Genomic DNA, 27,440 nt, shown 5'->3' with positions numbered 1-27,440 from the left:
ATGGTCGACATGGGGGGCCTGGACAACCTGATTGCCAACACAGCCTACCTGCAGGCCCGGAAGACCTTGGATGGAGACAGCAAGGAGCTGCAGAGGCGACGCCGGAGTCTGGTGCTGCCTGGGCCACAGTCCTGCACCCAGCTCCGCCAGTCCCTGCCCCAGGACTTCAACAACCTGTGCGAGCAGCAGCCCATTGGCCGCCGCCTCTTCCGGGACTTCCTAGCCACAGTGCCCCCATACCAAGAGGCCGTGGCCTTCCTTGAGGAGGTGCAGAGTTGGGAGCTGGCTGAGGAGGGTCCTGTCAAGGGCAGCATGCTGCAGGGGCTAGTGGCCACTTGTGTGGCTGCTTCTGCTCCAGGGCACCCACATCCCTTCCTCAGCCCAGCTCTGGCCACCAAGTGCCAAGCAGCCACCACCAAGGAAGATCAGATAGCCCTGGTGGCACAGGCCAAGGCTGAGGTCATGGCCTTCTTGCAGGACCAGCCCTTCCGGGATTTCCTGGCCAGCCCCTTCTATGACAAGTTTCTGCAGTGGAAGGTCTTTGAGATGCAACCGGTGTCGGACAAGTACTTCGATGAGTTCCGAGTTCTGGGGAAAGGTGGTTTTGGGGAGGTAAGTGTCTCAGAATGGCTGTGCTGGAAGGTGAAGTACACAGCATAAAAGGATTTGGTTTTGCGTTAACAACAACAACAAAAAAACCTCAAGAGGACCTACTTAGAACTGATTTCAGTGCCGCCTGTGGAGAATTCCTAGCTGGCTCCCACATCTTTTTTCTGGCCACCATGTGAAATAAAATGAGAGTGGGTTGGGAAAGACAAACAAAATGTGGAGTTGGCCGAGAATCTTTATGATGGGGTCTACGCCAGGAGCACACTGTAGTGCCCCCCAGACACGAGAATGATAGCAGCACACGACCACGGGAGCTCTCCGTTTCCCTTAATTGTGGTAATGGACCTGATTTGAGAAAACTTCAGGTATCTGAGAAAACATTCATCTTGAAGTAAAGTTGAGAATCAATTTTATACCACTGCCATGATCAGCTCTTTATCTTTCTAACTAGAAAAACATTTTTTGAGGTAAAATTCACGTAACATAAAATTAACCAGTAGCCATTTCAGTGGCATTGAATACATGCATCATAGTGTTGTGTAACCATCACCTCTATGTAGTTCCAAGACATTTTCATCACCCTTGTACCCATTAACAGTTACTCCCCAGTTCCGTCCCCACAGTCCCTGGCGACCACTGGTCTGCTCTCTGTCTCCATGGATTTGCCTACCCTGATGTTTCATCTAAATGGAATCACACAATATGTGACCTTTAGAATCTGGCTTCTTTCACCGAGTATAGTGTTTTGGAAGTTCACTAATGTTGCAGATATATTAGTACTTTATTCCTTCTTACGGGTGAATATTCTATTGTGTGGGTAGACTACATGTCACTTACCCATTCATCTGTTATTGGGCACTTGGGTTTTTATGCCTTTTGGCTACTGTGAACAGTGCTGCTGCGAACGTTCATGTACATGTATTTTAATACCTGTTTTCATTTCTCTTGTGTATATGCCCAGGAGTGGAATGGCTGGGTCATGTGGCAATTCTATGTTTAACTTTTTGGGGAACCACCAAAATCTTACACGTTTTATGTTCCCACCAGCAATGCACAAAGGTTCCAGTTTTTCCACATCCTTGCTAACACTTGCTATTTTCCCTTTCTTTTTCATTATGGCCCCCCTAAATGGGTGGAGGGTGCAGAGTACCTCATTGTGGTCCTAGCTCTTTCTTGAAGAACCCCTATTGCTTTTGGCTTCTCTTTTCTCAGAAGCCTGCCATCTTTTCACCTCACCTGATTTCTGCCCTTTCATCCCCTGTATCAACCTTGCTGTCTTCTCCCATTAGTGCTTCTTACTTCTACCTCATCCTCTCCCTTTCTTTCTCTCTCTAAGGTATGTGCTGTCCAGGTGAGAAACACTGGTAAGATGTATGCCTGTAAGAAACTGGACAAGAAGCGGCTGAAGAAGAAAAATGGTGAGAAAATGGCTCTTTCAGAAAAGGAAATCTTGGAAAAGGTCAGCAGTCCTTTCATCGTCTCTCTGGCCTATGCCTTTGAAACCAAGTCCCATCTCTGCCTGGTCATGAGCCTGATGAATGGGGGAGACCTCAAGTTCCACATCTACAGTGTGGGTACACGGGGCCTGGACATGAGCAGGGTGGTCTTCTACTCGGCCCAGATGACCTGTGGAGTGCTGCACCTCCACTCACTCGGTATTGTCTACCGGGACATGAAGCCGGAGAATGTGCTTCTGGATGACCTCGGCAACTGCAGGCTGTCTGACCTAGGGCTGGCCGTGCAGATCCAGGATGACAAGCCTGTCACACAGAGGGTGAGTGGCTCTCCCTTGGTCCCAAGGGTGGGGTACAGAGTCGGAGAGAAGGGGAGAGGGCTGATCTATTCCCAGGGCAAATGGAGTGTTGGACATAATTCTTCTAATTTCCTTCTCCCTAAAGCCCTTATGTTGTCATCTTGCCTTAAGTGGAGTGATGTAAGAGGATTAGCTTAACTGGTTATTTGGGGGTTACTTTGCTCTCCTTTCCTGGCAGGCACAGGGAGCTTTCTTTGTGAGTTGGAAATGGTCTGTGTTTTCATGGTGAGATGGAAAGAGCTGAATCCATAGTCGGCATGTAGTATGTTCCACCAATGACCACCTCCCTGGTGCTACATTCCTGAGTCCATAAAACCTCGGTTTCCTCCTCTGGAAAATTTTAGGGGCTGGGTCCTAAAATTCCAGGAACCTAGGAGGTAAATTTTAATAGGATAAGAAAAAGAAGAAACCCTAACACTTAGCACATTAAAGTAAATATCTCCTTTCCCGTTGAGTGTGGATGGGGGAATGTTTTACTTTGGATACAGATGAAATTCTGAATGAAAATTTGTAGCAGAGAACAAAGGCAACTAGTTTGTTTTGATCAGTTTGTTTCAAAGTGGCTTGCAGAGAATTCTTTGATTAAAAGGGTATTAATTCTTTGATTAATTAAGCAATTATGTTAAGTAAACAATACAAAATCTCTGGGATTCTGACAGGTCTTTACCTTTGAGTTTCTGTGCACAAAGGTGGGAGACAAGGGCCCAAATCAGGTTCTTAAACATTCACTTGAAACTTTGTTTTTGTACAGTTTCCAGCTTACAAGGCAGCGAGGACAATCAGCCAAGGAAGTGAGAAAAATCATGGCAAGTTTGGGAAAGTGCAGGTGATTTTATGTGGCTGTAACATAAGGGATTTTGACAAGATGTGTAGGGCTCAGATCATGCAAGGTCATTGAATACTTTCTTATGGGGGTTGAGGAGCCCTTGAAGGGTTTTAACAAGGGGAATGACGTGAGTAGATTCACATTTTTAGAAGACTAACTTGGATTATAGATGGGAGGCAGAGGACCTAGTTAGGAGGGATTCAAGACAGTAGGATTGAAGAAGTGTGAATAGATTGGCACCATTGGAAAGAGACCTGCTGGGACATTAGGACCAGCTGGGTATGAAGGCAAAGAAGAGGGAGGGTCTCTAGCTCCAATGACTGCTTAGAGGAGTAAAACTGTTGGAAAGCTGGCAAGTTCAGCGGTGATTGTGTTGTATATGTGACAGGCAGGTCCAGATGTTCCCTGGGCATTTAGACCTATAGGTCTGGTACTGTGGAGAAAGGTCTGGGCTAGATATTGGGATTTGGAGTCATCGTGACTTGGGCAGCATCCAAGAGGAGAGGAGCAAGGATAGAAGCTGAGGAACATGAACGTGTAGAGGATGTGGAAGAGGAGCCTTGAAGAGGTTAAATAAGTAGGTTGAGGGGTAGGAGTGGCATAGTCATGGGAGCTGTATCAGTTAAGGGTTGATCTCGGCAGCATATCATAGAAAACCCAAATAGCAGTGAATTAAACAAGACAGGGCTTTATTTTCCTTATGTAACAAGTAGTGTGGAGATTAGTGGTGCTGGCATTAATTCCACAGCTGCAGGATGATGAGATCGACATCTCTGAGATTTTGGTCCTTTCCATGCTCCATAACTGTCTGAATTTGGAAGAGAATCCTGAGCACCAGATAAGACAGTCTACCAGACATCTTGACTTTGGTCTTGTAAGATCATAATCAAAGAACCTTGCCATGCTGTGCCCAGACTTCTGACCTGAACTATGAACTAATAAAGGAAGGTAACTGGGGGAAAGATTTTTATATGATAGCATCAAAATGAATAAAGAATATTAGCAAGGTGCTAGACATTGTTAGAAGGACAATGTTGTCCTTTCTAATAGGGCTCAGAATGTGTACCATCTATCATAATAGAACGTGAGGCTGTAACAGAATTTGAAACTCTGGACTTGATTCTTCCAAGTGGGTAACTCTTCCCTAGGTAGGAGCTAGGCATCCTTGGAAGGGCGCAGTCCCTTTAAGGCTATTGGGGGACACTAGGTAAAGCACTTTGGACATTGCTGTATAGGCAATAGGGAGCCATTGAAGGTTTTTCAACAAGAAAGTGGCATGACCAGAGTGACCCTTTAGGAAGATGCTTTGGACACTATGTAAGATGAATTAAAGGAAAAAGAGACTGGGTTTGGGTCCCCACAAGCAGCAACTAGAAGGATCTACACAGTAGGTAATGAAGGTTGAGGAAAGGCTTTGGGCTCTGAGTAGTCATATGCCCAGAGTTCAGCAGCCCCTGGCCTCTCACCTAGGCTCCATCAAGACCCATATCTGGACTGACTTCTCTTAAAATGTGGTTGTCATCAGTGACGGGATGAGGTGAGCACAGAACCACTCCTAAAATGTGGTGACAGAGGGAGACACCCCAGGGAAGAAAGACACAGGTGTCTCCACTCAGGTGTGAGAAAGGCCAAGGCAGACACACCGGGAGAGGCAGGGATGTTTAAGAGTGCTGGCTTGGGAGACATAAAACCTGGATCCCTGTCCCAGCTGTGTCACGGAGTTACTGTCTGCCATTTTAGGCAGGCCTAAGGGCCTCCTTCGTCTCCCAAGTTTTATGAGTCTGTGAGATAAGTCTTTGAATTATTTGGAGGAAAAGAATTGTAAATTCAAAAGATTAATGTATGGAATAGTTACTATGATTTATGGGACTATCAGTCAGGGTTCTTATGGAACAAAGTGAAGTTACTTAAGAAATGAAATTAATAGTTTTCATAACTAAGAAGCTCAGAAGACTGGCCTGATCCAGGTGCCTGAGCAGTGTCCCTGGGGATCTCTCCCTCTGTTTCCCCACACTGCTGTCCTTCACGTTAGCCTCACTCTCACTCGGGTGATCCCCACATAGAGGCCATCTTCATACATACCCTACCAACTGAGCAACCCCATGGACAGAAAACACTTCTTTAAGAAAAATTCCTTCACATTTCCCAGTGAAGACTCTCAGTGGACAACTTAGGTCACATGTCCAAGCACAACCAATTCTACTGGCCAGGATGCAATCACTGCTATTCCCAGGAGCCAGGGAGAAGGTCTGTCCTATCTAAACACGAGAATGTGTTCTCCAAAGGAAAATCAGGATGGAAAAGAATGAGAAATGGATGTCAGCTAGGCAAAAAGCAGTAGATGTCCCTAATAACTGCTGTTACCTCTGTGGTTTGAAAAGTTTGAAAGACTTCTGACCCCTTAATCAAGGGATGATGGGACCCTCATAGAAGATTCTATGAGGTAGGAATATTAATAGCTCCATTTTACAGATGGAGAAATTGAGATTCAGAGAGGTTAAGTTACCCACTCAAAGTCACATTGCTGATATGTGACATGAATCTGGGTACATCAGATTCGAGGGCACTTACAGATTTTGGTTTTGATTTTGATTTTGAGACAGAGAGAGACAGCATGCACATGCATGTTGTGTACACACGTGAGTTGGGGAGAGGGGCCGAGGAAGAGGGCGAGAGAGAATCTTAAGCAGGCTCCACACTCAGCACAGAGCCTGATGCAGGCTCGGTTTCACAACAGTGAGATCAAAATCTGAGCCAAAATCAAGAATTGAATGCTTAACCGACTGAGCCACTCAGGCGCCCACCAGGGCACTTACAGTTTCGTTTCTACTCTGTTAAATTCACACAGAGGGCAGGACATAGAGCTTATGGTTTTTAATACTGTGAAAGGCTTTCTCTCAGTAAACCTCAGAATAAGTACATGTGATGACATTAGCATATCTTCCTCAGCCTGGTCTGATGTGGATACCAACCACAAATCTACTTGAACTCCCAGAGTGAAGACTTCAAAAAGGAGCACCCCCACCTACACAGGGAATGATGTGACTAATGTCTCAGAGCCAGCCTCCCACACGTAGGCACAATATAACTAAACATGATCCCAGCCACTGTCTGTGTGCATTTTTAATAAGTGTGATAAGCACTCCTGCCTGTTCTCAGCTGACATCTACATGCATACAATAAAACTAATTCATATCACTTTTTTAGACTCTTCAGGAAAATATAATAGGAAAATTGGGCAGTGGGACTCATGGGGAGAGACTTTCAGTTTCTGAATTCTCTGTGGAGAACAGTGGCCTTCATATTTTATGGAACATGAGTCTTTAAGACTTGCTCTTTTGTCAGGAATGGGAAGGAATGAAATTAGAACAGTGACCAAAAACCTTTTGACACATCTGGTTACCTTGTCCTGCTCTGACATTTCTGACCAACTCCTCATATTCAGGGGGATCATGGGTGACAGAGGTTGGGCATTATATTTATTTTGAAGTCTCTTTTGTCCCAAATACAATGCTAGAGACACACTGGATAAGTGATTTAAAAAAAAAAATTTATGCTTATTTACTTTTGAGAGCGAGAAAGAGAGAGAGAGAGCACGAGCAGGGGAGGAACAGAAACACAGAATCCAAAGCAGGCTTCAGGCTCTGAGCTGTCAGCTCAGAGCCCGACGCAGGGCTCAAATCCATGAGCTGCGAGATCATGGCCTGAGCCAAAGTCAAATGCTTAACTGACTGAGCCACCCAGGTGCCCCTGAATAAGGGAGTTTTAAAAGATCTCAGAATGTGTTTCATCAAAATTAACACCCACAGGGGTGCCTGGGTGGCTCAGTCGGTGGAGCGTCTGACTTCAGCTCAGGTCATGATCTCACGGTTTGAGAGTTCGAACCCCACATCCAGCTCACTGCTGTCAGCACAGAGCCCACTTTGGATCCTCTGTTCCCCTCTCTCTGCCCCTCACCTGCTTGCACTCTCTCACAAATAAATAAACATTAAAAAAAATTAACACCTACATACCTCACAATCATTATGACCCTGCTCCAAAATTTTTTCTCTTTGAGAATTTACGTCTGAGAAACAGTGTAAGAGCCTTACAGGAGAGGAATTCTGGTGATTTCTTGGTCACACATTGGTCTCCACCAAAATTACAACCACTATCATTAACTAAATTAATTCCTAGTAATTTTTGATCACTACCAGAACTTCAAATCCATTTTCAAAGTATTTACCACTGTTGAAAGGCATTCAGAAATATTTGTTATAGTCTTAGAATTATTTTTAACATCCCTTCATTCAAAAGGCAGTCATTCATTCACTCACTCCTTCATTCAACATATATGTACCAGCATTTCCCACATACCAGGACTGTGCTAAACCTAAGAGATAGAATGATGAGCAAAAAGTGGACATGATTTCCTGCCCTCATGGAACTTAGTCTAGTGGGGAAGATAGAACTTAATAATTACTCACAGGAATGTAAAATTTCAATTATGACAAATGCTGTGAAGATGTGGTACATGGGGATCTCCAAGGAGGATTTGACTTAACACGTGAGAGGCAGAGAGTTAACCATAAGAGAAATACAACGTAACTTGATATCAGAGGGACAGATAGGTATTCACACAGCAAAGTCCTAGGAGAGTGTCTTGGGCTGGGTTTCCTGGATACAGACTCAGAGACCCATTTCCATGTGGAAGACTTATTAAGGTGCATTCTCAGGAGATGTATGCATGAAGAAGGCAGGACTTAGCAGAGGGAGAAGCTGACCCACAATGAAGTGGAAGGAACTAAGACCTCAGTCAATCCTTCAACAAGCTCTTGAGTTGGGATGGCCCTTCAGAGGCCGTACCTTTTAGGGATCCCTTAAAGGGCCCGTCAGTGACCTTGGGCTGCTGCTACAGGGGGCAGCTTGGGGCCAGGCAGTTGCCTGGGGTGGAGGGCAGTTCCCAGGGTGAGGTGCAGCTGTGAGCCATCAGCAGTCAATGCTCCCAGCGAGGGCTGGCCATATAAGTTCCAAGCTTCTTGCAAATTGCTAACGGAGGACCCTCGTTCAAATATCAGCAGAAAGCTTTCTCCTGTCTTCCATGATCAATCTTTCAACAAGTCATGGTGGTTTTTTATTTGCTATTCAGTGTCACATTCCCTCAGGCTTGGAGAGATAGGAGTGAGGGAAGACCCTCCTAGGCCTCAGGGCCCCACCCACTAGCTGGGCCTGAGGAAGCATGTGCCTGACCCCAACCCTGAACCCAATGCTGCACCTGAGTCCAGGCCTCCACAGGGGCAGGGACTCACAACAGTTGCTGAGCAGAGACAGTGGAGGAGACAACCAGGAGCCCACGACTGGGAGGCAGAAATGTGGCAGGAGACAGGACTGTGTGTGAGCCAGGCTGCATGCCGCAGGCACATGCTTCATTGTCTCATTGGACTTAATTTACAAGATAAAGATTCAATAATGGGTCAAGACAGTCTCTGTACAACTTTTAACCCTAGCACTGGGCTGCTGCCGGGCACAGCACAGCATTGGAGGCTGGCCTTGATCCCAGGAGGAGTGGAGGCCACACCTGAAGAGGGGATCTGGCCAAAGTACCATGGTCTCCACTCCACGTCGGATCGCCAGTGCAAGGGACCTGTTGCTTTTTGGGAAATAAAAGGAAGCCAAGAAAGGAAAAGGACAAAGCAAGAGGAAATGTGGTTCAAATGAAGCCGGAGAGGTGTCAAGGGCCACAGCAAACCTGGCATTACAGGCCATGTTAAGGACTCCAGTTTTTTGCTTAAGAGTATCAGAAAGGAGGTACCTGGGTGGTTCTGTCAGTTGAGCGGTTGAGTGTGTATCTCTTGATCTCAGCTCAGGGCTTGATCTCAGAGTCCTGGATTCAAGCCCCATGTTGGGCTCCATGCTGGGTGTGAAGCCTACTGAAAAAAAAAAAGTATCAGTAAGTCTTTGAAAGGATTTAATCAAGGGAACAAAATACTTAGATTTCTGTTTTGAAAAAATTAGTCTGGGGGCACCTGGGTGGTAAACGTCTGACTTTGGCTCAGGTCATGATCTCATAGTTTGTGAGTTCGAGCCCCAGGTGGGGCTCTGTGCTGACAGCGTGCAGCCTAGTTTGGATTCTCACTCTCTCCCTCTCTGTGCCCCTCCCCAACTCAACTCTCTTTCTCAAAAGTAAACATTTAAGAAAGGAAGGAAGGAAAGAAGGAAGGAAGGAAGGAAGGAAGGAAGGAAGGAAGGAAGAAAGAAAAGGGAAAGAAAAGAAAAGAGAAGAAAAGAAAAAAGAAAAGAAGAGAAAAGAGAAAAAAGAAAAGAAAAGAAAAGAAAAGAAAAGAAAAGAAAAGAAAAGAAAAAAGAAAATTAGTCTGAAGTAAGAACCGACCAAGGGGATTCAGGTGGATTATGATCATTTGTAATCCAGGTGAGAGAAGGTAGCAGCTCAGATCTCAGAGCAGCTCTGGTGGAGCCAGAGCACAATGGATGAACTGGGAAGAGATTTCAGAATGAATAGGCCTCAGTGATTTGGAAAAGGCGTAAGGGAAAGAGGGGTGTCAGGGGTGATTTATAAGTAAGGTTGTATCACAGGTACAGACTTGGACCCTGAGTATAGGGAACCAGGCACACAAATGCTTGCCTTCCTAAAGCCCCAGGACAGGGAGGAGACTGACAAGTAAAAGGGCAGTTCTCACTGCCCGACTGTCAGTCGGGTGCCTGACATTGGATTGTGGTGTCGGGAAGGGCTTCCAGGAGGTGATGACAACTGAGTTGAGACTTAAAGGCAAGCAAGCTAGGCAGGTGAGGAGGAAGGGTAAAGGCTGGGCAAAGGAGTCCTCAACTGAGGGCAATTCTGGCCCCCAAGGGACTTTTGGCCTTCCTTACAGTCATTTTGGTTGTCGTGATGGGGGAAGTGCTACTGGCATCTGGTGGGTAGAGGCCAAGGATCCTGCTAAACATCCTATAGTGCACAGCACAGCCCTCACCACAACGAATGATCTGGCCCACAATGTCTGTGCTGTCACAGTTGAAAAATCCTGCCGAGCTAAAGGCCTGAACAAGAGGCCCGGGGCTCAGGCACAGAACGACTCTGCAGCTGCCCAGAGTGTGGAGTCACTGGGTGGGAAGGGTGCAGAGAGTACAACTGGAGAGTATAGCAGATGTCAGGCCCTCGGGGGCTGGAGGAGTCAGGCAAGGGCATTTGAACTCAGGGCCTAGGGTGCTGGGGAGCCATTGAAAGCTTTCAGGCAGGAAAATGACAAAGCAGGCTTGGAAGGACACTCAGGAAGAGAGAGTTGGGATGGCAGTAAATAGGAGGACCTGGGAACTGGAGGACACTGGAGACACATTGTCCAGTGAGTTGTGGAAGTGAGGAAAGAGAGCCAGGAGGTCTGCAGGGGCGGCAGGAGGGGACTGTCATGCGGGGAACCAAAAAGTTGCATCATGGAAGTTGATGTGGACACGTGTTGGCAGCCCAGATGATCCATTCAGATCAGGTGCAGCTGATGAAATATGATCCTCAGCGTCAACCAGATGGAAGGGATATGTGTGTCAGTCCTGGTTCTGACACTTACCGTGGCTGCGGTGCACAGACTGACCCCTCACGTGGGGCACTCGGCCATAGGGATGCTGAGGACTGAGGGCCAACCCAAGCTGTGCAGGGTGCCTTCTTGTAATTGGCACAGACATGCACTTAGGCTGGCTTAGCCCTGCACTTGACCCCAGGCTGTCTGCCTCTTAAGCTTAATGATAAGATTAAGAAACAAGGTAGATAAAAGCCTAGCAAAGGGTAAACCTTTAGTAGGTACTCAAGAAATGATTGTTCTGATTATCCTACCAGAAGCCAAATACCAGACCCCTCAGTCACAGTTCCTTCTGTTGCATTGTTTGTGCCTCACCTGTTGGCACTGGGCTTCTCAGGTGACCTCTGCACCTGTGCTTTGTTCTGAGAGGCACAGGGAGCCAGCAGGACTATGGGGCCGCAGCAGGTGCAGTGGGGCGGGGGCACGCAGCTCCCCTGTAGACTGAGCCCATCAGGCATGTAGTTGCCTTGCTTCCTCACAGTCACATGGTACTCACTTGTGGTTTCATTCTGAGCATCTTAGGGACACCATGGAAAATGGGCCTCAGCCCTCTGCCGGAGAGATCCACTAGGGAACGTGGAGCCACCGAAGAACACACTCCAGTGGAAGAATCGCGACTATCGATCTCTGCCCGTGTGCCAGGCCCTGAATTTCAATCTGATGTAGTCTCAGAGGTTTTGGAGTCTTTCTTCTTGGGTGGCTGTCCTGCCTGAGACAACCGGAACCCAGGCTTGGTGACTGTGGTCTCTAACACCTGTTAAGCCTCTGCTCTGTGCCAGGCTTTTGGGAGGTATTCAGTAGGTCTTAGCGCTTTAATCCTCATCACAGTCCTATGAAGTAAGAGCTGTGAGGCAGGGGGTGACCAGTAAGTGAGAGAGCTGGAATCCGAACCACAGCAGAATGACACCAGGCTGTACAGCTGTGGAAAGCATTATTGCAGAAACCTCTCTTTTGGATCCCCTGCAGGGGCTCTCTGAAATAGGTGTCCTCCCTCGGCTGTCACAAAAAGCAGGAAGCCACCTCTGGTGAGGCTCCTGCTGCCCACCTAGGAAGTGGCCAGCAGAAAGCAGACCAGGTGCAAGAGCAGGCACTCTGGAGGCTGCAGCCTGGGGCCGAGCACGCAGGCGGAGCCTCGGAGCTAAATCCCCTGGGGTCTCAGGCCGCATTCCTCTGAGGTCTGCAAAGGCCACCGCTTAAAGGCGCAGAGGAGCAGCTGGGAACGAGAACAAAGCGGCCAGGCCCCCCTCGGAGGAAGGAAGGAGAGAGCCCCAGGAAACAGCTGATAGCGCTAAGCTCAGCTTGTTTTTTTCCTCTGCTCAACAGTTCTCCTGCCACGGCAAACAAAAGATGTACATTCTGATTCCCTCTTCTGTTTGGATTGTGCTGTCGAGTGGATCTGGTTTGTGATGAGCTGGGGTTGGGGGGGGTTGGAAGAAGCATCCCGGGCAGTTTCTTTCTCTGCTGGTCAGTTTGCTGGGCCACCACCGACAAACCCAGAGAGCTTCCTTTTCTGCATATTTCTCCCCACCCAGTCATCAACTCCAGTCTGGCCTGGTCGCACCAGGGGCACGACGCTGGCATTTCTTCTAACGATGGAATTTAAGCTTGCCAACTTTTCAGATTCAGTGGGAGCTGGAGGTTTACTGGTGACTTTGACCTTGAAGGACCTGCACGTACACAAGCATACTTGCACACACACCCTTTTTTTATGGATACACAGAACTATTAAGTTGTGAACTGTGCCCTCTCAGTCCCATTGAAAGTCCCCTCCCTGTTCTCAGCTCTGCCAGGGTCACAGTCCACTGCTGTCCAGAGCCACATTGGGACTGCCCAGCCTGGCCCTGCCACTCAGCTCCCATGGGCCCAAGGGTAAGAGTGAGGACAGCTACAGGGGCATCTGCGCAGGTCCTGACAGGCTGGCTCTGATCCTGATCTGAGACTAGCGTGTGCACCTCCCTCCAACTTTCAACGCCTGTAGGTGTCAGGAGGTCCTGATGGGCCTAAGCAGTACACATGTGTTGACTGTAGTAGATGCACTTCTTGCTGCCCCCTGGGGGAGGGGGGGGAGTATAAAGGAGGCGTCATTACTGGCTTCCTAAACCCTGTGCGGTGTGATGCTTGATGCCCTGCCATGCTGGGGATATCTTGTTTTGCCTGACCAGGTCTTGACTATGTAGGTCCATCAAAAGGCATTGTAAAACCAAAAGAAAAAAAAAGGGAAGGGGGGAAGGAAGGAAACAAAACAAAAAACATACACAAAACCTCCACTAAGTGTTTTGTTGCTGCTGACACTTGGGTGATCCCTATAGCCCTGGCAATGGCAGTTCTGGTCACATGGACTGAAAGCGACTGTTTTGATGACACAGAGACTGATGTGCGGGGGCCCTTTGTAACTGCAGGAGTTAAACTAAGCTGTGAGAGGTCAGCATGGTTGGACCCTGCCCCATGCTGCTTGGCTAATTCTCTCCTCCCACCCCACTCTGAGGAGGCAGTTCACATGCAGAAGACAAATGGCATAAAGGGCAGGCAATTAATTTTTTCAGCTGGAGGCTGCGATGGAATTTGGGTGCTCAGAGTCTGGCGTGTGCCTCTAATTCCATTCTTCTCTGTGAAATACCTCCACTCCTCAAGGAGGTGGTGCCCTTCAAAATTCCATCACTGACATTTTCTGTCTTTAGGGCCAAGAGGTAAAGATAGTCCTGAAAACTATTTGGAATGCATCTCAAGCTGCCCTGCATGCTGTCCTGTGCTCCTTCCATTATACCAAGAGGCTGTAGTGCTGTGAGGATGGTGGGCCGACTCTTCATTTATTTCCCTGGGGAGGGAGCAAGATGGTCCTGGAGGATGGCTCAGGGTCTGGTCCCCACCTCCTAGCAGAGGTTGCTTGTGTGGAGCAGCCCAGCCAGCCTGATGAGCAGAGATACAGGGAAAGGATGAAGAGCTTGTTGGGGAAAGGGGAAGGGAAGCAGCTTAAGCAAGAATGGACCAAGATGAGGTCTTGGTCCTTGATAGATAGAGAGAGGGAATGAGAGGACTCTAAGGGGAGCAGAGAAATCTGAAGGGAACCTGGAAGAGTTTGAAACAGCCAGCTCACCTACTTCCATAGAGGCAGTGCAATGTCGTGGTTCAGAGTGCAGACCTGTGTGTGAATCCTGGGTGGATGACCCCGGGTAAGATTTAAACCCTCTGTGGTTCTGTTTTCTAATCTGTAAAATGGGAGATAAAATAGTTTCTGTCTCATAGGTTTATCATAGAGATGAAACGAGAAATTCACGTAAAGCACTTGAGAAAATATTTAGCATGTAATAAGCACGTAGTAAGTATTGTACATTATTTCCAATTTTCTCCCCAGCCTGTGTCTTACATCCTTTGTTTTAGGACAAGGCATGTTCTCTCCTTTCACCCTATACCTTCTACTGAGCAACCGATGTTTATCTGGTGTCCTGATTAGCTATTTTAATCCTTAAAGTCACTCACCTCTGAAATCTGCTAATTGGAAGGGGACCACACACAGAGCAAGCTCACAATCAGTATTGCTAAGTAGAATTTACCAATCACCACCATCTAAACTGCACTTGGATGTTGTTTGTAATCTTTCATCATGCCTCTCCAACCCCAGCAGAAGGGACTGAACCAGAGAGAAGCTGGACCCAGGAACATATAACTCAGCTGAGAGTTGTAGAGAGTGAAATACTTTGTACAGGGAGACCCTCCGTCCCCTCCACACCTTAGCTCCCAGAATGAGAGCAAGCAGGCTGACCCCTTTCAGGTGGGGTATTGGAGCATCTCTGTCTGGGGAAACTGAGCATGCTAACACAAAAGGTCTATGGATACTCACAGATGGGGTGGGTCCCCATTGAAATGGCTTGGCAGGATCACCCTATGGTGAAGCCCATCATTTGACAAGCTGCTTGTCAGCTTTAAACATGAATAGTCAAAGATCATTTATTATTTGAAAGAACCTTCCAAAATGAAAGACTATGCAAAAACCAACAGAAGAAAGAAGCTTATAGAGAGCAGAAACAATGCAATGAATAGAACATTTTTTTATTTATAATTAATATCATATGAGATTGAAGAGGAAATGCTGCATCCATGAAACAAGAACAAATGCTAGAAAACAAGAAACATTCAGAGAAGAAAAGGACATTTGGAAATAAAAAAAATCATGAATAAGTTTGCAGAACAACATGGATAAATCTCAAAACATTATGTCAAAAAAAAAAAAAAAAGAAATCAGACACAAAAGAATACCTACAATTCCATTTACATGAAATCCAAGAACAGACAAAACTTATCTATGGTGACAGAAATCAGAAAGTGGTTGCCTGCAAAGTAGGGAGGAGAATGGACTAGAAAGAGACACAAGAGAACTTTCTGGGTGGATAAAAGTATTCTATATCTTGCTTGGGTGGTGCTTATATGGGTAAATTCAATTATCAAAATTTATTTAACTGAACATCTACTATCTGCACATTTTTCTATGTTAATTGTATGTTAATAAAAAACATTTGCAGAAATGAAATTTCAGTAGAAGGATTAAGCCTCTAGATCTAGCTATTGATTTATAGGAAACACTAAGGATAGAGGAACATGTTAAATGATACCATAGGGATGCTATCAGCAAAATCTCACCTGGGATACTCTATAGTTTAGCCACTTTTTCTAACAAAAACTTTCAAAGGGCTGAGAGGCAGAGAGATGAGGTATTTATATATTCACAAAAATTTACAAGACATACCAAGCAATTACACTGTATTGACCTTATTTGTATAACAAACTATTTACAGGACAGGTTTACAGGACAAGTGGAGAAGTGTAAGCATCTCCAGATTTTGATAATGATAAAGAATTATTGCTACTTTTAAAATGAGATAATGGTATTGTAGTGCTTTGGCATTGTTTGTTTTTTTAAGTGGCCTTATCTTTTAGAGATTCATAGTGAAATACAAGTGATATGATGTCGAGGATAGTCTGGGGCAGTAGGAGTGGGTCAGGGATAAGAGATGAAACAAGATTGACCATTTGTTGATAATTGTCAAAGCTGAGTGTAGCCTATACTGGATTTATTATTCTCATCTCTCTTTTGTGTATGCTTGAAATTTCCCATAATAAAATACTTAAAAAAAAGAAGAAGAATTGGAGAAAAAATAGAGGGAATGTCCTGGAAAGAAAGAAGGAAAAGAAGAGAAAAGAAAAGAAAGAAAGGAGGGAGGGAAGGAAGGAGGGAGGGAAGGAAGGAGGGAGGGAGAGAGAAAGAAGAAAGAAAGAAAGAAAGAAAGAAAGAAAGAAAGAAAGAAAGAAAGAAAGAAAGAAAAGACAGATGGAAAATAAAAGCAAAAGATAAGAAACATAGGGGATTCATCGAGGATTTCCAAAAAGAACAAGAGAGGAAAGAAAATGGAAGGGAGAAAATGATCAAAGAAATAATATGAGAAAGTTTCCAGATTCTGACAGCCATTAGTTTCTGGATTAAGCAGCCAACCAGTAACCAGCATCACAGATGGAAAAAGCCCCACACCAAAGTACATCATTGAGAAGTTTCATCAGGTTTGTATACTGGGCCACAAACCTCACACACCTTCTCACAGTCCCTCTCTGCCTCTTCTCTCTGTTTAGGACAGCACCCTCCTGGCTCCACTTGTAGGCCTAGTTGCTCCTCTACTTTTAGAATTGGAGGAAATATCATACTGTGCGATGTGAATCCTGGTTTCTAGGCAGCTGCTAAAGGTCTGGATGACATATCTGGAAATACAGACCAGTTAGATTTTGGGTAATCCATGATTCGTGGAAGTAGGAGATGGGAGGGAGCTGGGCAGATGGATTCCCCCTCCTTCCCTCTCTCCTGCAGTTCCTCTTTATAACCCTTCCAGAAGATTCTCTTGTTCCTGGTGAACCGGCAGCCATCCAGTAATGCCTGGCATTGCATCCCCTTCCCTCACTCCTTTTTCCCCTCTATGTTCTTATTATAAAAACTTTCAAACATGTAGGAAAGAATTCCACATCAAGAACCTGTATACCCATTATCTAGCTTTTACTGTAGACATTTGGAACAGCTTTATTGAGATATAATTTAACTGCCATAAAACTGACCCATTTAAAGTACACACGTCAGTGGGTTTTAGTATATTCATAGAGCCATGCAAACATTATCACAGTTTCAGAAATTTTTCTTCAACCCAGAAAGAAATCCCCTACCCTTTAGCATCACTCCCACCGCCACCCCACCCCCCCCCCCAACCGTAAGCAACCACTAATGCGTTTCTTGGCTGCATGGAATTGCCTATTTTGGACATTATATACACATGGAGACATACAATATGTGGCCATTTGTGTTTGGCTTCTTTAACTTGGCATAATGTCTTCATGATTCATCCATATTGTAGCATATATCAGTACTTCATTCCTTTTAAGGCCAATGTTCCATTGTATGTCATCAATATTTTATTAGATTCACTTTGTCACATGTCTATCCATTTATCCATCCCTCTATTGATCTATTAATCTGTCTTATATCTTTTATATATATTTTTTAAATGTTTATGTGTTTATTTTGAGAGAGCGAGAGCAAGACAGAGCATATGAGCAGGGGAGGGGCAGCCAGAGAGGGAGAGAGATAATGCCAAGCAGGCTCCATGCCCAACCCTGAGATCTTGACCCGAGCCAAAATCAAGAGTTGGATTCTCAACTGACTGCGCCACCCAGGTGCCCCTCTTTTATGTATTTCTAAGCAAGCTCATTCCCCCTCTTCCCCAACCCTTAGCACCTTGACCTTGCACAAGGTTACCCTAGGTACAAAGGAAGCTGGGAGATGGAGTGCTTAGCCTTCTGGCCTCTCTAGTAGAGGGATAGAAGGGAAAAGGGAGACTGGGAATGAGTTTTTGCTATTTTGGCATATAGTGTTTCTCAATCTCATCCTCATCTCTCCCTCTGGTCTCCCCTCCCACCATTGCATCCCACAGATCTTGTATTCCAGAAATGTCAAATTCCTTAAAGCTCCCCACATTATTCCTGGCTTCACATCTCACATATGCTTATTAGCTAGCTAGCTTTCTGTGTGTGACAGATTCTTCCCTCATGATTCAGCTCAGCTATCACCCTTCAGTGAAGTATCCCCAACACACACACACACACACACACACACACACCCCTTCTGGCCTCTCTGTGCTTGTTTTATACTCCCATTATGGCATTTACCCTACTTTACTGAGTTGACCTTTTGACCTGTCTCTACCAGCCTGTAAATCCTGAAGGGCAAAGGCCGGGTATTATATGTGTTGGTATCTCTAGAACTCACTGGAGGGCATGACTCAATAAATATTGGTTGGATAGTGAATGGAAAACATCCAGTTACCATCGTTGCTATTGTTTACTTAACAAACATTTTGTTGGGCATGCACCAGATGAGGCCCTGCAGTAAGTACCTAGTTTGGATACAAAGATGAGTGAGACTATATCCTGGGCCTTAGAGGAGCCTACAGGACCTTTTGTCTGGACAAATGCAAAACTAGACAAGATGCCAGGGCAACAGATGTAAACTGGGACTGTACCGGGCAAACCGGAACATATGGTCACCCAAATTATATATCAGCTTCTATGAAAACAGCAGTGCTGCGCTGACTCATGCCCAGCCCGTCAGACCCCAGTCACTTCCAGAACCGGCCAATTACTTCTCATTAGTGCTTGGGTCATATATGTTTTTCATTGTTGTTATCCACGTAGAAATTACCTGTGAAATTTAATATTCCTAATGCAAGCTATATACTGTGCATGTAAAAAACATATACTTAAGAATTAGACAGAAAAAAAAATCACCAAATAAACAACTAAAAACACTTTTCTAACTTTTTTGGTGTACTGGAATGCATATTTATAATTGGTGTGTGAAACCCAGTATATATTTAAACTTCTTGGTATTAACAGTAGACTTTAGTCTGTTGTCTTTATTGATGGGCATTTGGAAATTTCCAGCTTGTGACCATTATGAATAATGAAGCTGTGAACATCTCAGCATAGATTTCTTTTTCCTTCTGAGTCATTTCTTTGAGATACATACTCCAAAGGCAAGTCAACTGGTTGAAGAAAAGGAACAGTTGGTACATATTATTGTCTATGACTATTTATATCTTACTGCTCTCCTAAAAGTCTGGGTCAATTTACACAGCACATCTGTTTTTCACAACTCTGCCAATAATTTATATTATCATTTTTATGTACTAATGGAAGCATATTGTCATTTTAGGGTGTACTTTGAATTTTTAATTGCTGAAGAAGTTATGCATTGTACTTTAACCAAAAACAACTTAGTTTTTATGAAATCATAATGTGTTTGTGTGTGTGTGTATATGCATATTATAAACCATGTGTATATACACACATACTTACACACATATATACATGGTTTATAATAATGAGGTATGTTATAGGTATTCATTAAATATTGAATTAATTATTAAAATCACACATTCACAAAAGGACAATAACTGCTTGATTCCACATATATGAGGGACCTAGGGTAGGCAGATTAATAGAGACAGAAAGTAGAATGGTGGTTGCCAGGGCCTGGGGAGTGGGGGCAATGGGGAGTTATGTAATGGGTATAGAGTTTCAGTTTTGCAAGGTGAAAAGAATTCTGGAGATAGATAGTGATCATGGTTGTACAACAAGGTGAATGTACTTAATACTCTTGAACTGTACATTTAAAAATTATTACGATGACAACTTTTATGTTATATGTATTTTGCTGTAACAAAAAATATGTATTTAAAAAATACTTTTTTAAATCCAGTGGTCATTTGGCATGTATTGCCATTTGAAGGGTGCCTACAAAATATACTCATGCATGTTAGATGAAATTTCATATGTGGAATTTTCTAGATTAAAATGACTCTGCTAATTTTCAATGCAGAGACAGGCAGAGATGTGTGAGATTAATATCAGTACGTAGCAAATAGAATAAGAATCACAGACCGGATAATATATGAACATTCAATATTAGCAACCTTTAAAAACCTTTAGCAACCTAAAGTGCTCAACCTTTAAAAACCATGCATCTAGGGGTGCCTGGGTGGCTGTCCGTTAAGTAACCAACTGGTGATTTTGGCTCATGGTTCATGAGTTCGAGGCCCACACTGAATGGCTCTGCTCTGACAGTGTAGAGCTTGCTGGGGGTTCTCTCTCTCCCTCTGTCTCTCTCTGCCCCTCCCCACTCACATGTGCCTGCACGTACTCTCTCTTCCTCTCTCTCTCAAAATAAATAAGTGAACTTTAAAAAAAAATACCATGCATCTAATTTTCTATTACCTGTGAATAAAATACAGAGGCCGAGCTTAGGGGAATCATAAAGACATCTACTTGAACTTTTCAACTTAGTGATGAAGTGTCCCACTTCAAGGACAGCCTCATTTGTCCCTTTTATAATGCACTGCAGCTAAATCCTCTTTATGTCTCATTTGCCAAAATGGATCACATGGCCTGCCCCAACTGCACTAGACGATGCTGGAAAAGCAGGGACTAGAATAGATTAGACACATTGCCACCCCAAATAAGTTAAGATTCCCTTAACAAAGAAAGAAAAGGAGAATGAGTATTGGATAGGCAATCAGCAGTGTTTGTTACACTCACATTAGTATTTTTGTTTTGTTTCTTGTTTGGGGTATTACAGGCTGGAACCAATGGTTATATGGCTCCTGAAATCCTAATGGAAAAAGTGAGTTATTCCTATCCTGTGGACTGGTTTGCAATGGGATGCAGTATTTATGAAATGGTTGCTGGACGAACACCATTCAAAGATTACAAGGAAAAAGTCAGTAAAGAGGATTTAAAGCAAAGAACCCTGAAAGAAGAGGTCAGATTCCAACATGATAACTTCACGGAGGAAGCAAAAGATATTTGCAGACTCTTCTTGGCTAAGAAACCAGAACAACGTTTAGGAAGCAGGTAAACTACCATATAACAGAGGTGGTTAGCAGTGTCAGCATTGTCCATGGGGATTTAGAACGTACTTTGGATTAGTGCTGAGGCCTTGAGGTTAAGTTTTATTATTATTTTCCTATTATTATTTGCATGTTATATGGTTAAGTATTTCTGATACTTTCAAACACTATAAGCACTTGATATGGAACAATCTCCAAGATATGTATATATATCTTGTTTTCATATATATATTATATATGAAATATATAATATATAATAGAACATATAATATGATAACATATATGAAATATGTATAAATATATAATGTATATAGATATATATTAAAAACATATTATTTATATTTACTATATATTTTTAATATTTATTTATTTTGTGAGACACCACACGAGTGCTTGAGCAGAGGGGCACAGAAAGAGGGTGAGAAAGAATCCAAGTGGGCTCCCCACTGAGCACGGAGCCCGAGGCAGAGCTTGATCTCATGACCTGAAGATCATGACCTGAGCCAAAATCAAGAGATCAAGAGTAGGACTTAACTGAGTCACCCAGGCACCCCGAATATTCTGCCACGTAATTTTTTTTAATCAAAAAAAATTTTTTTAATGTTTATTTACTTTTGAGAGAGAGAGAGAGACCACACATACATGCTGGTGGGGAAGGTGCAGAGAGAGACAGGGGGACCAAGGATCCAAAGTAGGCTTCAAGCTGACAGCAGAGAGCCTGATGCAGGGCCTGAACCCACAAGCCTGGACCTGAGCCAAAATCAAGAGTTGGACACTTAACTGACTGAGCCACCCAGGTGCCCCGACCTGATTTTTTTAAATAGCAAAACAAAATCCATTTGTAATAACTTCCAAAGCATGACAGACACCAAACTAACAAACACGTATTTTGAAATTTGGTGGAAATTATGCATTTATGTGAAGTAAAACATGGAGCTGATTTTCCTGTGTAGATTCCAATGTTGTATTACTGTGGTCAGAATAGGCCACGTCATGATAACAAGCAAATCCCAGAGTCTCTGCAGCTTAAAACTAATGGAATTTTTCTCATTCACACAAAGTCCCTTGTGGGTCCAGCAGCACTCCAGGGTGTCTCCCTACTGAGCAGTGACTCAGAGATCCAGGCTGCTTCCATCTGACAGCTCCATTGGAACTCGTGGCTTCCAGTTGATGTAGCAAGAGAAGAGAGCACGGAGAACCTGGGGAACTTTGTACCGCCTCGGTCAGGAAGTGACCCACTTGCACAGCACTTCACACACATTTCCGTTTGCCCAGAATGAGTCTTGGCCCTGCCCAAGGTCAAAGGGTCTGGCTAGTGTTGTCTTCCATGTGCCCAGGAAGGAGAGGAGACACAGAAATGGTGACCATTGACCGTGTCTACGCGCGGGTTCTCAAGCACAGGGAGGATGAGCGGGCACACTAACAGCGGCCGAGGCAGCAAGGAAAGCAAACAGTCTCTCTAGATGACTTCCCTGAAGGGAACACCACCGCTTGCCAGGATTGATTGAAAATCTATAAACACGCTGTGGGTATATAAAATGAAATGTTGACAAACTTCTTCGGGAAAATGCCACCTTAAAGCCCTGGCTCATTGCCTGAAGCTGCTCCATCAAGCAAAACCTTTTAATAAAGCATCTGTTGTTGTGACTGTTTTGAATAAAACTGTTTACAACATTAGAGAAAAGGCATATAAAAACCAGCTGTTCAGTGAAAGACAAAACCTTCCAACATTTTCATTTCAACTCTGTATTTTTTTAAAAATTCAAATGAGATAATGCTTGATTGATTTAGTGGTGTCCTTCAGGGCCGAGCAAATGCCTACACAGCATGTCACACAGAAGATGGGTCACGTGGCCCCTCCCTGTTGCATTCATGAACATTTGAAATAAATTTTAAAAACCCTTTCCTTCTTTAGATGCCACTGAAAGGATCTTCCCTTTGTCTTCATAGGTCTGTGAATTAATTTTGCAGAAAAGTGGAAAGCTTTTCTGAGCATCTCACAAGGGCTCTTGAGAGGATTTATCGTGTTTTCCAATAAAATAAAAGCTAAAGCCCATTTAAACATTTTGCAGGTTTTATTCTGATCAGTTAGTGCAGCAGAACAAGATCAAATAACCGTGCAAGCCTCTGACTTAAGTGCTTCTCCAACACATAATTTCATACCAATACATACTGTTCTTGGCAGACCAAACCCCACAGTGTATGGTCAGGTGGTATCTTTGCTTCATTGACTGTTACAAGAAAATCCATTGTAATCTCGATGTGGGGTTCAGGAACACAAGAGCACCTGTAAATGCTGTGAAATGAAATCTACCCCAACAAGCAGGAGAATCTCCTTTCCTACCGTGGCCCGTTTGGCTGTTACAAAAGATGCCGCCTCAACCAGTAGCCTCTCCTGTTTGTCCAAAGTGCACTGCATAATGGTGGGCAAAAAAGATCTCTGCACGAAGCTGCCAGGGAAAGATTCAAGAGTAAAATAATACATGTTATTTCTAATTACAGAACTGACATAAGAGACACCAGTGCAAAAAGTAAAGTGATCAACTTTGCAGTGTCCCAGACACCGAGTAAAAGGAATAGGGGTTACAAAGCCTGGTCTTTATTGTCAGCATCAGCACCACAGACATTTAGTGGAAAAGGGCATAAAGCATGGACCCTGCCCCCCAGGGGCATCTAGTTGGGGTGATGGAGAACATAAAGAAAACCTTTCGGGGGCTATTGTTCCTTTTGTCCTTTGTGACTAGTTGCAAAAGGGCTGCAGTCAGCCATCCCTGCCGGACAAGCCAAGGCCATTTGGGCCTGTTGCTTGAGATATTACTTGAGAACTGTTCATCCTGATGTCAAGACCGGCTTGACAAGTTTCTCAAGGTTACTGAGCCCCTGGGCACTCTGTTTATCCAAGTTAAAACTGCTCTGAGTGAGTTTGAGGAGGACTCTTGACCTGTGGGACATTGTGTTCATGCCTGCTGATGGTCATCAAGGTGGTGTGAGCTCCTTCCTCAGGGCACCTGGTCCCATTCCAACTCTCGTTTTCGTTGAGACTCCGAGACTTGGGGTTCATTCCTGATCTACTTGGACGGAATTCTAGCTCTTTCCTTGTTCTGCCACATGTAAAATCTACGTGATACCCTCCCCACACCAAAATCTGATACCTTAAAATGTTGAATGTTGCTATGTGAATTATACCTCATAAACCTAACTACAGAGAAAAATCCATCTTCGAAGCTTCAAATGATCTCAGTAACCCTCCCTCAAGACTGTGACTCTACAGGATGTAAGCCACACAGACAGACACCGGTCAGTGAGTTCTAGGAGATGGCAAGCCCGCATTTTCCTTCCTTTCAGTTGAGGGAGACTTGGTGGCTTTGAGAAAAAGAGAGACACCTGCAGTATCTCCTGATGCAGTTCTCCATACCTGTTTTTCAGCTGGTGCATAATGAGACAAGTCCAAGGAGCCCTGCACCCACCTTTCTGGACGGTGCTAGGCCTGAACCACAGAAAACAACCCAGAGAATGGCTAGACATCAGACGCCTCCAACTGAATTTCTCTTTTTCACAATAATATTCGATTACAATTTTCCTTTGAAAAACTCACCTATGTCTTTTGGCTTTTTCAGAGGCACAGCTATTTATGAATGCAGAAGCAACTGAAGAGGGTAAAAGAGGTTAAAAATGCAGTTAAAAGACAAGACAGGCATTGTTGTGATGGTTGACTGTGATAACAGCGCTTCACTTTGTGTTAGTTGAGAGTAGGCTCTGGATAGATGCTAGTTATTCTCCCTGCCGTTATTAGTAATGTCATTATTGTGTTTAGAACCTATTGGATAGAGTCTGCTGCAGTAATTATCTGACATTGTAGGGAGTCTGTGAAGGGGGTATATGGGAGAAGTCCTCAGTCCTTTTCCTGAAAGCTCTTTGATAACTGGAATAAAAGTAAAGGGAAAACTATGAACGTGATTAATTTTTAATAAGGTTGATTTATGACAGAAATCGACTTTTGCGTAAGAGAAGATATTTCTTAGAGCAGTATATCTATTCACATAAAAGAAAAAGGAAGGGGTGCCTGGGTGGCTCAGCTGGTTAAGCGTCTGACTCTTGGTTTCGGCTTAGGTCATGATCTCATGGCTTCTGAGTTCAAACCCTGTGTTGGGCTCTGCACTGGCAGTGCAGAGCCTGCTTGGGATTCTCCCTTTTTCCCTCTTTCTCTGCCCCTCCCCCATTCATGCTGTCTCTGTCTCAAATAAATAAATAAACAAAAAAAAAAAGGAAAAAATCATTTGAATCTGATGCCACAATATAGCCCTCTTTTTATTTCTTTAAAACTTGGACTTAAGGGGGACCAAAAGAAATGTGTGGTAGGCTGCCCCTCGTATGGTTCCCAAAGATCCCCCTTCTATTATCCACAGTCCTGTGTAATCCCTTCCCTTAAGCGTGGGCTGGACTTATTGATTTGCTTCTAAAAATATAGCAGAAATAATGAGATGTCATTTCCAAGATAAGGTATTAAAAGACTGTGCTTTTTTAATCTTGGGCTTGCTTTCCCTCTCTCTCTCTCTCTCTCTCTCTCTCTCTCTCTCTCCTCCTCTCCTTCCCTCCCCGCCTCCCTCCCTCCCTCCCTTCCTCCCTCCCTCCCTCCCTTCCTCTTTAATCATTTGCCCTGGGGAAATCCAGGTGCAAAGTTATAAAGTAGCCTTCTGCAGTGGCTCACATGGTGAGGAATGGAGGCTCGCCAATAACCACGTGAGTGAGCTTAGAAGCAGATTTTCTCCCTCAACTCCACTCAAACCTTCAGATGAGACCACAGCCTTGAACAGCTTTACTGTAACCTCATGAAAGAGGCACCTAGTGAAACCATTTATAGATTCTTGACCCACAAAAATTGTGAGATAATAAATGTTTGTTGTTTTAAGTCACTAAATGTTAGGGTAGCTTGTTACACAGAAATAGATAACTAATATAAGAGGTTACACAATTGAGAACGTATATTTTTCTCCTTTATTCTAAGGTAAATGCTGGAATAATTTCTAGACAAGGGTTTGATAACAAATAACCATAGTCTTGGGCACTGAAAGTATGCTCATTAACACTAATAATTACTAATGCATTTAAAAAAATTTTTTTTATGTTTATTTATTTTTGACAGAGACGGAATGTGAATGGGTTAGGGACAGAGAGAGGGAGACACAGAATCCGAAGCAGGCTCCATGTTCCGAGCTGTCAGCACAGAGCCCAACGTGGGTCTCAAACTCACAAGCTGTGATCATGACCTGAGCCGAAGTCAGACACTCAACCGACTGAGCCACCCAGGCGCCCCCTAACGCATTTTTTTTAAGTCTTTAAAAATATTGTGGCAGTGGGGGGAGGTAGGTGGAGCTCCTAGACACCATGTCATATGAAGAGTGGGGAGATATGGGTGCTGTCTTTTATAATGTGGTGGGCAGAGACATGCTTCCATTGTTCTGTCTGACCCTGAAGGGCAGAGCAAAATGCAATGACTATAAAGTTGCAGGCAAGCAGATTCTGGCCTCACTGAATTTTGCTTGTATTTCCACAAAACACTAAGGATAAAAGTCATGTCAACTGCTTGACTCTAAAAATTAGATCTACATGTGAAGGTTTATCTGCAAACAATGAAAATGCTACTGTCTGTGTAAGGTGATTTTTGAAGTCATTATTTTTCTAAATTATTCTTTATGTCATTATATTGTCTTTGCAATTAAAATGAAATGTATTACAGGAAAAGAATGCTGCACATTTTGTATTGTTAGAACATTTCCTGTTTTGGTTTGTTAGTGTGACTCAGTCTGACCATCTCCTTTCTTTACAGAGAGAAGTCTGATGATCCCAGGCAACACCCTTTCTTCAAAACCATCAATTTTGCTCGCCTGGAAGCTGGCCTAGTTGAGCCCCCATTTGTGCCAGACCCTTCCGTGGTTTATGCCAAAGACATCGCTGAAATTGAAGATTTCTCTGAGGTTCGGGGAATTGAATTTGATGATAAAGATAAGACATTCTTCCAAAGATTTGCAACAGGTGCTGTCCCCATAGCATGGCAGGAAGAAATTATAGAAACGGGACTGTTTGAAGAATTGAATGACCCCAACAGGCCTGCAGGTTGTGGGGATGGTAATTCATCCAAGTCTGGTGTGTGTTTGTTATTATAAGTTGTTCTCTCTACCAGATGGGCAGCAGGAATTTCAGCTGACATAATCCTTGAATGTTCCTAACACATGAAAATCTGTTGAATGAGGACTGATCAATCAGGAGGGGCATTTCAACCATAGAACAGTTCAAAGGACAGGTGAGCTCACCACTAGGACACATTTTTCTCTTGCCTTCCTCCCTCCCTCCCACCCTTCCTTCCCTCCTCTCTCTCCCTCCATCTCTTTCTTCTTTCTCTTTTTTTCATAAAGATGAGTCAAGTAAAGTTTCAGTTTTCACCAAGGGCTGGGAAAAGGAACACTCAGGTTTATTTTGATAAACTAAAAGCATGAGCCCTCCAGCATCATGTCCCTGAAAATGACACAAAGTCCTAGGAATAGAGATTGGAACTTTGTGGTGTACTCAGTAAATGAGCATTTGCAATTCTTAGTAAATAATCATTTTAGTTTTTCTTTGTTTATATCCCTTCTTCCCTTCTTCTTTCAGTATTTCTTCTGCTTCTGTACTTATAAAAAAGATTCGGAAGCTGG

General features: G+C 44.0%; 1 protein-coding gene across 1 annotated transcript; it reads left to right on the top strand.

Moving 5' to 3' along the window:
- On the top strand, positions 1 to 27,060 carry GRK7 (G protein-coupled receptor kinase 7). Its single transcript, XM_007086349.3, has 4 exons — positions 1 to 612; positions 1,946 to 2,383; positions 20,478 to 20,752; positions 26,576 to 27,060. The coding sequence occupies exons 1-4, from the start codon at positions 1 to 3 to the stop codon at positions 26,910 to 26,912; spliced, it is 1,662 nt and encodes a 553-aa protein (XP_007086411.1). The 3' UTR covers positions 26,913 to 27,060.
- The last annotated feature ends 380 nt before the right edge of the window (positions 27,061 to 27,440 follow it).

The sequence above is a fragment of the Panthera tigris genome, chromosome C2 (assembly GCF_018350195.1).
Source record: "Panthera tigris isolate Pti1 chromosome C2, P.tigris_Pti1_mat1.1, whole genome shotgun sequence".
Lineage (NCBI taxonomy): Eukaryota > Metazoa > Chordata > Mammalia > Carnivora > Felidae > Panthera > Panthera tigris.
The sequence above is the reverse complement of the archived record's forward strand: the minus strand, read 5'-3'. Positions and strand labels throughout refer to the sequence as shown.